The following is a 12,795-nucleotide window of genomic DNA, read 5'->3' on the forward strand; positions in this document are numbered from 1 at the left end:
TCATGTCGTTTTGGAAATAGAAAAAAACACAAACTCTGGTTTGCAAGCATTTAGCATCCTTTAACAGCTTTGAGGTTTTTACAGGATAATTACTTTAAAACATTAAATCCAGCCACTGTACAGTTCGACGCTGATGATGAAAGTACATATATAACAAAAATATCTCCAAAAGTAGGAACAAACCAGCAGATCTGCTGTTTTTATTAAACACAAACTGTTTCTGAGGAACAAAATTCAAAAGCTGAACTAAAAGAAAACCGACAAATAAAGAAATGCTGGTGAGTTGAAGCTAAACAGGAACAAAATGAATTCTGAACACAAAGCTGAAATACAGACATCTGGGCCTCAGATCATTAAAAAATACACAAGCAAGTCATCAGGTTAAAAATCAACGTTTTAATTTGAACAGTGAATATAGAGAGCAGAACTTTTCCACATCTTCTGATTGTATCATTTCATTCTGAACAGATTTAATCAGCTTCCATGAAGTTTTGATTTTGATCAGAGTTTCTTCTTCCTGGTTTAAAGAAATGAGGAATCCAGGCCGCATCCGTCCAAATATTTACTCACGTCCTGGTTTTTGCAGTGCGTCCTCCAGCCCACCCTGCAGCCACACAGAGGAAAACGTCATCAGCATACAGAGCGATCTAAACGCAGCAGATCAGCCCAGGCTGGTCACATGATCTCACCAGGCGGCGATGCCCTGGGGATCCCTGACCACACGCTTCGCACAGCTGATGGCCACGTCCACATTGTCACTCAGCAGCTCTGGGACAGAAAACACAGAAGTTTAAAAACACTTCGTTTACTCCGATACAGAAAGAAAACATTAAAAATCCTACCAGAGGATTTAAGAACTTTTTATTTAATAACAAAACTTACTTTAGTAAATAAATTTCATCTTAAATTCAGTCAGATATAATTAGTTTTGATTTATTTTGGTTAAACTGGATCTCAGCTAACAGAACAAAGAGAAATCGATTTAAATGGATTAAATATGATGAATAATTCTGTATTCAGGTCGATGGAAAATGATTTCATGGCCTTTAACACCAGACGCCTTTAAAAGTCTTCAACCACTTGGATGTTTTAGCCTCTGCATTGCTTTTACAAATTAATTATGAGTTTTTAAAAAATGGCTTTTTGACAAAGAAAATTGCACAAAAAAAAGTGAAAACTGATTCCTACAAAATGACAAATAAATGAAAATATTTAACAAAATGGTGATTGGATAAATATCGAAATCTCTGACCTCATTCAACCAAGGTGCAGCCAGTTGCTGCTAGTTTATTTTTACATTAGCGCTAATGCTAACTTTATTAACATTTAGCGCTCTTAGCTTCCCCTAAATTAATTTTTCTGAATAAATTATCAAGAGCTAATTTAGTTAGCTGTTTTGTAAACTTTCAGTTGAATAAAGTTTAACATCTGTAAGAATTTAAGATTTATTCCAGTAGTTTGTATTCATGCTCTTATTTTGAAGTGTGTATTCGCAGTGGTTACGTTTCCTGTCCTCACAGTCTCTCTTTTTTTCCCAGTAACTTTATTTAAAACCAGAAACAGGAACAAAACAAAACACAGACAGTAGAGAACAAAATAGAAGCATAAATAGAATATCAAGGACTTTATGGAACATAGAAATGATGTTGGCATTAAATTGGTGTTTGTCGTTTTTCAAGAGCAGACAGAATATCAACTGAAGTTAGCGCTTTGGTTAGCTTCCCATAAATACTGTGTTAATATAGCACTTTAGCGTTAGCTTCTGCTAAATACCATGTTGGTATAGCATGTTAGCAGAGCTAGTGTTTCATGACTAGCGCTTCAGGGTTAGCTAACTCCTAACTATTCAGTTAGCGGCTACATATAAGCTAAGCTAAGCTACACATTAGCCTGCTGGTCTAGCTCATATGGATGAATGTGTGGCCATGTTTCAGTATTTTCCACATATTTTGCTTCATTGTGTTGATTTAAAAGCTGGAGGTTCTTGACCTACGTTCACACATGATGTGACATCCGTTGGCGGTTCTGATCCGGGTGTCGTTGCACCACCAGCGGCTGTTGATCTGGAAGATGCCGTAGTCGGTGGATTTGTCCCGGTTGTGGTTGACCGCCATAGTGTTGTAGCTCGACTCAGAGTAAGTCAGACACATCCCTGAAGACAAAACCAGTTTCATGTTTAAACGGCCAGCAGAGGGTCAGCAGGCAGTAACCGAAGCATCCGACAGTCAGAGATCCCAGCCTGTCATCCTCTGGCGTCATGCTAATGTTGTCCACAAAGCCTCTGTATGGGAAGCGGCCATTTGTAAAGTTAACAGCAATAATTTGGATTGTTTAGTCATTAAAGGGTCAATGTCACATTTCCTCTGTTATTCATTCGTTTATAAATTCCACAGTTTCAATTTTACTAAGGAAATATTTATCTGTGAGCTAAATATTTAGTTTAAGGTTAAATATTTATCTCTATCCACTGGGCTAAATATTTAGTATAAATACTTAGCTTGCAAACTAAATATTTTAGCCTTAAACTAAATATTTAGATTAAAGCTAAATATTTAGTTTAACTAAATATTCGAGCTAAATATTTTTGATCAGATCTAAATAAACTAAATATAGCTATAGTTGGTGAGCTAAGTATTTAGCCTGAATGTAAATATTTAGCTAAATGTTTATAATACTTCTAATTGTGCCAATAACTGTGGCAGCAGTAATTTAATTTACTGCCATTATTTCTTATTTTCTCCTCTAAATAGATCATAAACCTCCATATAATTATAGGTAAATATTAGATTTTAAAAATGTTTCAGTCTGATTAGTTTATTTTAAAGTATTTAATTATAAAATGATCACAAATGATCCGGTTTCCTGAACCGGTTTGAAACCAGAAAACCGTTTTGTTTGTCAAAATGTAAATTTTGTTGATAATACCGACAACAGGAAATGGTAATAATCTGTTTCCGGCCGACTTACAGTTGGCCAGGCTGATGCCCCAGTACCCGTCCATCCCGTAGCTCTTCATGGTTCGGGCCCACTGGCACCGCTCAAACACTCTGCCGTCCACCAGAACCGCCGCCAGCAGCAGAACCGCCAGAACCACCAGAACCTTCATCGCCTCGTCTGGGCTCAACTCGACTGGTTGCTGCAGAAACAGAAGGAAACTCTGCGGTTGCCGCGACTGAACAGCGGGCAACTTTCAATATGACCAACAAGAAGCAACAGAAAATCAGACAATTTCCTTAAAGTCCGGTTTGGTTACGAAGAACTTCTGCTTTGTGTTTAAGGTTCTGGTTTCACAGCGGATTACTTCCTGTAAGAGGAAACCGCCGTCATAGAACAGAACATAATAGAACAGACTAGAATAGAATAGAGCAGAATAGAATAGACGCAGCTCTCCCTCCATAATGATTCTTTCTCTTCCTTGATTTTCTATAAAAATCACTAAAATGAAGCTTGAAAAGTCACAATTTAAGGCCTGAATGTTTCCAAGTTGTTCTATAAATTTGTTTTTAGATTCATCTAAATATTTCTGCGTTTTTTTTAACTTTTCAAACTAAAACATTTCTATATTTTTTCCTAAAATAATTCTGAGATTTTTCACCTAAAAATGTTTATTTTTTTCCTAGAACATTTCTGACTTTTCAAACTCAGAAATTTCCACGATTTTGTATAAGATTTCAGAGATTAATCTAGTAAATTTTAGTAAATGTGTTTTCTAGTAGGTTTTCTCAGAAATGTCCTAATATCTTTGTAAAAAATTAGTTTTCTTTTTTTCAGTTCACTTCTTTTTTCTAGCAGAAGCTGCAGCGGCCCTGCCAGGCTGCCCCAGCTGATCCAGTTAAACCAGTCTGGCAGAAACTGGGATTTTGTTCAAAACACTTTGAGACCAAAAACACTTTCAGACGTTTATGTATTTAAAGTTATTTAAAGCAAACCTCAGTGAAAATCTCCCAGGTTCACCTGAGAGTTTTGTTTCCACCTTCAAAAAGTTTATTTAAATATAATTTTTACATTTAAAATTAGTATTTTAAATACATCTGTAATTTACCTGTGGAGGAAATCTAAAGAAGGACGGAGATCCAGCTGCAGCCACCAGCTTCACTCAGTGGAACTAAAACCTCTCAATACAAACTAAAAACGTCCCGGAGGGAGGAAATGACGTCACACGGGACAAGCCACGCCCACCGGAAAGGAAACAGAAACAGCTGACAGACGTGTCTGCCAGCAGAGCAGCAGCTCTGATATTGATGTTATCTGGAGCAAACAGCTGCTGCTGGTTTCTGTCATAATGTGAGAAAATCATTTCTGTCAGATTCATAAAACTTTGTTTGTTAGAAAGAAAAGATCCACAAACCAACCGAGGAACCAGGAGCTGGAGCCTCCGGAGTTACTCTGGGTCGGGTCGTCACCCGTCCATCCATCCATCCATCCATCCATCTATTTTCTAACACCTTTGACCCAGTGGGGTCAGGAGGTGCTGGTGCCTCTCCAGCGAACGTCCAGGTGAGAGGCGGGGTCACCTGGACGGGTCTCAGGTTCCAAACTGTCCTTGTTTCCTGCTGATGAACAGGAACGCTCGGTTCCCTCCGTCCAGCACCATCTCCACCGATGACGGTGCATCTGGAATCAAACCGCCCTCTCCCGGTCGCCTCGGCGACATTCTACACTGGAGACACACTGGGTGTGAGGTCAAAGGTCAGAAAACAACTAGCAGCAGCTGCCACAGGAAGCTCCACTGCACTGATCAGAGCAGCAAACTTCACATTGATGGAGTTTTTCCCAACAAGTTCGGCTGATCGTCTCCTAAAGAGTCTGAGAGAAAATTTCTGCTCCATTAGGGACAAATTAACGGATAAATCAGGATTACATTCGATTTTAGTCATTAAAAAAGTTCCTGAAGGCACCAAAGTTCACAGTGATGGAGCTTCAGTCCGAGATACATAGATAGATAGATACATAGATAGATACATAGATAGATACATAGATAGATACATAGATAGATACATAGATAGATACATAGATAGATACATAGATAGATACTAAAGATAGATAGATAGATACTAAGATAGATACATAGATAATACATAGATAGATATAGATAGATACATAGATACATAGATAATAGATACATAGATTACATAGATAGATACATAGATAGAATACATAATAGATAGATAGATACTAGATAATACATAGATAATAGATAGAATAGATACATAGATAGATACATAGATAGATACATAGATAGATACATAGATAGATACAGATACTAGATAGATAGATATAAGATACTATAAGATAGATAGATAGATCATAGATATCATAGATAGATACATAGATAGATACATAATAGATAGATAGATAGATAGATACATGATGATACATAGATAGATAGATGATAGATACATAGATAGATACATAGATGATACAAAGATACATAGATAGATAGATACATAGATAGATACATAGATAGATACTAGATAGATACATAGATAGATACTAGATAATAGATAGAGATACATAGATAGATACATAGATAGATAGATAGAGATAGATACATAGATAGATACATAGATAGATACATAGATAGATACATAGATATAGATACATATGATAGATAATACATAGATAGATACATAGATAGATAGATAGATAGATACATAGATAGATACATAGATAGATACATAGATAGATACATAGATAGATAGATAATAGATACAATGATAGATAGATAGATACATAGATAGATACATAGATAGATAGATACATAGATAGATACATAGATAGATACATAGATAGATACATAGATAGATAGATAGATAGATAGATAGATAGATACATAGATAGATACATAGATAGATAGATAGATAGATACATAGATACATAGATAGATAGATACATAGATAGATACATAGATAGATACATAGATAGATACATAGATAGATAGATACATAGATAGATACATAGATAGATACATAGATAGATAGATAGATAGATAGATACATAGATAGATAGATAGATAGATACATAGATAGATACATAGATAGATACATAGATAGATACATAGATAGATACATAGATAGATACATAGATAGATAGATAGATAGATAGATAGATACATAGATAGATAGATACATAGATAGATACATAGATAGATACATAGATAGATAGATACATAGATAGATACATAGATAGATAGATAGATAGATACATAGATAGATACATAGATAGATACATAGATAGATAGATAGATAGATACATAGATAGATACATGATAGATACATAGATAGATACATAGATAGATACATAGATAGATCATAGATAGATAATAGATAGATACATAGATAGATACATAGATAGATACATAGATAGATACTAGATAGATACATAGATAGATACATAGATAGATACATAGATAGATAGATACATAGATAGATACATAGATAGATACATAGATAGATACATAGATAGATACATAGATAGATAGATAGATAGATACATAGATAGATACATAGATAGATAGATAGATAGATAGAATAGATAGATAGATAGATAGATACATAGATAGATACATAGATAGATACATGATAGATAGATAGATAGATACATAGATAGATACATAGATAGATACATAGATAGATACATAGATAGATACATAGATAGATACATAGATAGATACATAGATAGATACATAGATAGATACATAGATAGATACATAGATAGATAGATAGATAGATATAGATAGATACATAGATAGATATGATAGATAGATAGATAGATACATAGATAGATACATAGATAGATACATAGATAGATACATAGATAGATAGATAGATAGCATCATAGATAGATACTAGATAGATACTAGATAGATAATAGATAGATAGATAGATAGATAGATAGATAGATACATAGATAGATACATAATGATAGATAGATAGATACATAGATAGATAGATACATAGATAGATACATAGATAGATAGATACATAGATAGATACATAGATAGATAGATAGATAGATACATAGATAGATACATAGATAGATACATAGATAGATACATAGATAGATACATAGATAGATAGATAGATAGATACATAGATAGATACATAGATAGATACATAGATAGATACATAGATAGATAGATAGATAGATACATAGATAGATACATAGATAGATACATAGATAGATAGATAGATAGATAGATAGATAGATACATAGATAGATACATAGATAGATACATAGATAGATAGATAGATAGATACATAGATAGATACATAGATAGATAGATAGATAGATAGATAGATAGCTACATAGATAGATACATAGATAGATACATAGATAGATACATAGATAGATAGATAGATAGATACATAGATAGATACATAGATAGATACATAGATAGATACATAGATAGATAGATAGATAGATACATAGATAGATACATAGATAGATACATAGATAGATACATAGATAGATACATAGATAGATAGATAGATAGATAGATAGATACATAGATAGATAGATAGATAGATAGATAGATACATAGATAGATACATAGATAGATAGATAGATAGATAGATAGATAGATAGATACATAGATAGATACATAGATAGATACATAGATAGATACATAGATAGATACATAGATAGATAGATAGATACATAGATAGATACATAGATAGATAGATAGATAGATAGATAGATAGATAGATACATAGATAGATACATAGATAGATACATAGATAGATAGATAGATACATAGATAGATACATAGATAGATACATAGATAGATACATAGATAGATACATAGATAGATACATAGATAGATAGATAGATAGATACATAGATAGATACATAGATAGATACATAGATAGATAGATAGATACATAGATAGATACATAGATAGATAGATAGATAGATACATAGATAGATACATAGATAGATACATAGATAGATACATAGATAGATACATAGATAGATAGATAGATAGATACATAGATAGATACATAGATAGATACATAGATAGATACATAGATAGATAGATAGATAGATACATAGATAGATACATAGATAGATACATAGATAGATAGATAGATAGATAGATAGATAGATACATAGATAGATAGATAGATAGATAGATAGATAGATAGATAGATACATAGATAGATATATAGATAGATAGATAGATACATAGATAGATACATAGATAGATACATAGATAGATAGATAGATACATAGATAGATACATAGATAGATACATAGATAGATACATAGATAGATAGATAGATAGATACATAGATAGATACATAGATAGATACATAGATAGATACATAGATAGATAGATAGATAGATACATAGATAGATACATAGATAGATACATAGATAGATACATAGATAGATAGATAGATAGATACATAGATAGATACATAGATAGATACATAGATAGATACATAGATAGATACATAGATAGATACATAGATAGATACATAGATAGATACATAGATAGATACATAGATAGATACATAGATAGATAGATAGATAGATACATAGATAGATACATAGATAGATACATAGATAGATACATAGATAGATACATAGATAGATAGATAGATAGATACATAGATAGATACATAGATAGATACATAGATAGATAGATAGATAGATAGATAGATAGATACATAGATAGATAGATAGATAGATAGATAGATAGATAGATAGATACATAGATAGATAGATAGATAGATAGATAGATACATAGATAGATACATAGATAGATACATAGATAGATAGATAGATACATAGATAGATACATAGATAGATACATAGATAGATACATAGATAGATAGATAGATAGATAGATAGATAGATACATAGATAGATAGATAGATAGATACATAGATAGATAGATACATAGATAGATACATAGATAGATACATAGATAGATAGATAGATACATAGATAGATACATAGATAGATACATAGATAGATAGATACATAGATAGATACATAGATAGATACATAGATAGATAGATAGATACATAGATAGATAGATAGATACATAGATAGATACATAGATAGATAGATAGATAGATAGATAGATAGATACATAGATAGATAGATAGATACATAGATAGATACATAGATAGATAGATAGATACATAGATAGATAGATAGATAGATAGATAGATAGATAGATAGATAGATAGATACATAGATAGATACATAGATAGATACATAGATAGATAGATAGATAGATAGATAGATAGATACATAGATAGATAGATAGATACATAGATAGATACATAGATAGATAGATAGATACATAGATAGATAGATAGATAGATAGATAGATAGATAGATAGATAGATAGATACATAGATAGATACATAGATAGATACATAGATAGATAGATAGATAGATACATAGATAGATAGATAGATACATAGATAGATACATAGATAGATAGATAGATAGATAGATAGATAGATACATAGATAGATAGATAGATAGATAGATAGATAGATAGATACATAGATAGATACATAGATAGATACATAGATAGATAGATAGATAGATACATAGATAGATAGATAGATAGATACATAGATAGATAGATAGATAGATAGATAGATAGATACATAGATAGATACATAGATAGATAGATAGATAGATACATAGATAGATAGATAGATAGATACATAGATAGATAGATAGATAGATAGATAGATAGATACATAGATAGATACATAGATAGATAGATAGATAGATACATAGATAGATAGATAGATAGATAGATAGATAGATAGATACATAGATAGATACATAGATAGATAGATACATAGATAGATAGATAGATAGATAGATAGATAGATAGATAGATAGATACATAGATAGATAGATAGATAGATAGATACATAGATAGATAGATAGATAGATAGATAGATACATAGATAGATACATAGATAGATAGATAGATACATAGATAGATACATAGATAGATAGATAGATAGATAGATAGATAGATAGATAGATAGATACATAGATAGATACATAGATAGATAGATAGATAGATACATAGATAGATACATAGATAGATAGATAGATAGATACATAGATAGATAGATAGATACATAGATAGATAGATAGATAGATAGATACATAGATAGATACATAGATAGATAGATAGATAGATACATAGATAGATACATAGATAGATAGATAGATAGATACATAGATAGATAGATAGATACATAGATAGATAGATAGATAGATAGATAGATACATAGATAGATACATAGATAGATACATAGATAGATAGATAGATAGATAGATACATAGATAGATACATAGATAGATAGATAGATAGATAGATAGATAGCTACATAGATAGATACATAGATAGATACATAGATATATACATAGATAGATAGATAGATAGATACATAGATATATACATAGATAGATACATAGATAGATACATAGATAGATAGATAGATAGATACATAGATAGATACATAGATAGATACATAGATAGATACATAGATAGATACATAGATAGATAGATAGATAGATAGATAGATACATAGATAGATAGATAGATAGATAGATACATAGATAGATACATAGATAGATAGATAGATAGATATAGATACATAGATAGATACATAGATAGATACATAGATAGATACATAGATAGATACTAGATAGATAGATAGTATAGATAGATACATAGATAGATAGATAGATAGATAGATAGATAGATACATAGATAGATACATAGATAGATACATAGATAGATAGATAGATACATAGATAGATACATAGATAGATACATAGATAGATACATAGATAGATACATAGATAGATAGATAGATAGATACATAGATAGATACATAGATAGATACATAGATAGATACATAGATAGATAGATAGATACATAGATAGATACATAGATAGATAGATAGATAGATACATAGATAGATACATAGATAGATACATAGATAGATACATAGATAGATACATAGATAGATACATAGATAGATAGATAGATAGATACATAGATAGATACATAGATAGATACATAGATAGATACATAGATAGATACATAGATAGATAGATAGATAGATACATAGATAGATACATAGATAGATACATAGATAGATACATAGATAGATAGATAGATAGATAGATAGATAGATAGATACATAGATAGATAGATAGATAGATAGATAGATAGATAGATAGATAGATAGATAGATAGATAGATACATAGATAGATACATAGATAGATACATAGATAGATAGATAGATACATAGATAGATACATAGATAGATACATAGATAGATACATAGATAGATAGATATATATAGATAGATAGATACATAGATAGATAGATAGATATACATAGATAGATAGATACATAGATAGATACATAGATAGATACATAGATAGTAGATAGATACATAATAGATACATAGATAGATACATAGATAGATAGATACATAGATAGATACATAGATAGATACATAGATAGATAGATAGATACATAGATAGATAGATAGATACATAGATAGATACATAGATAGATAGATAGATAGATAGATAGATAGATACATAGATAGATAGATAGATACATAGATAGATACATAGATAGATAGATAGATACATAGATAGATAGATGATAGATAGATAGATAGATAGATAGATAGATAGATACATAGATAGATATAGATAGATACAGATAGATAGATAGATAGATATATAGATAGATACATAGATAGATAGATAGATACATAGATAGATACATAGATAGATAGATAGATACATAGATAGATAGATAGATAGATAGATAGATAGATAGATAGATAGATAGATAGATAGATACATAGATAGATACATAGATAGATACATAGATAGATAGATAGATAGATACATAGATAGATAGATAGATACATAGATAGATACATAGATAGATAGATAGATAGATAGATAGATACATAGATAGATAGATAGATAGATAGATAGATAGATAGATACATAGATAGATACATAGATAGATACATAGATAGATAGATAGATAGATACATAGATAGATAGATAGATAGATACATAGATAGATAGATAGATAGATAGATAGATAGATACATAGATAGATACATAGATAGATAGATAGATAGATACATAGATAGATAGATAGATAGATACATAGATAGATAGATAGATAGATAGATAGATAGATACATAGATAGATACATAGATAGATAGATAGATAGATACATAGATAGATAGATAGATAGATAGATAGATAGATACATAGATAGATACATAGATAGATAGATACATAGATAGATAGATAGATAGATAGATAGATAGATAGATAGATACATAGATAGATAGATAGATAGATAGATACATAGATAGATAGATAGATAGATAGATAGATACATAGATAGATACATAGATAGATAGATAGATACATAGATAGATACATAGATAGATAATAGATAGATAGATAGATAGATAGATAGATAGATAGATACATAGATAGATACATAGATAGATAGATAGATAGATACATAGATAGATACATAGATAGATAGATAGATAGATACATAGATAGATAGATAGATACATAGATAGATAGATAGATAGATAGATACATAGATAGATACATAGATAGATAGATAGATAGATACATAGATAGATACATAGATAGATAGATAGATAGATACATAGATAGATAGATAGATACATAGATAGATAGATAGATAGATAGATAGATACATAGATAGATACAT

At 30.1% G+C, this 12,795-nt stretch overlaps 1 protein-coding gene across 1 annotated transcript; it reads right to left on the minus strand.

Moving 5' to 3' along the window:
* Positions 1 to 376: 376 nt before the first annotated feature.
* LOC114150171 (lysozyme C) lies at positions 377 to 4,194 on the minus strand. Its single transcript, XM_028026452.1, has 5 exons — positions 4,043 to 4,194; positions 2,968 to 3,136; positions 1,994 to 2,152; positions 690 to 768; positions 377 to 604 (listed from the first exon to the last, which is right to left on the minus strand). Exons 2-5 carry the CDS (start codon positions 3,104 to 3,106, stop codon positions 523 to 525), a joined length of 459 nt encoding a protein of 152 aa, XP_027882253.1. The 5' UTR covers positions 3,107 to 3,136; positions 4,043 to 4,194; the 3' UTR covers positions 377 to 522.
* Positions 4,195 to 12,795: the final 8,601 nt, after the last annotated feature.

Source organism: Xiphophorus couchianus, chromosome 8, assembly GCF_001444195.1.
Source record: "Xiphophorus couchianus chromosome 8, X_couchianus-1.0, whole genome shotgun sequence".
NCBI lineage: Eukaryota > Metazoa > Chordata > Actinopteri > Cyprinodontiformes > Poeciliidae > Xiphophorus > Xiphophorus couchianus.

Excerpts from the sequence above, each read along its gene's own strand:
- LOC114150171 (XM_028026452.1), bottom strand. The coding sequence starts at position 3,106 with ATGAAGGTTCTGGTGGTTCTGGCGGTTCTGCTGCTGGCGGCGGTTCTG. Across the intron at positions 2,153-2,967 it reads GGGCATCAGCCTGGCCAACT|GGATGTGTCTGACTTACTCT; the intron begins GTAAGTCGGCCG and ends TTTTGTCTTCAG. Across the intron at positions 769-1,993 it reads ATGTCACATCATGTGTGAAC|AGCTGCTGAGTGACAATGTG; the intron begins GTAGGTCAAGAA and ends TTTCTGTCCCAG.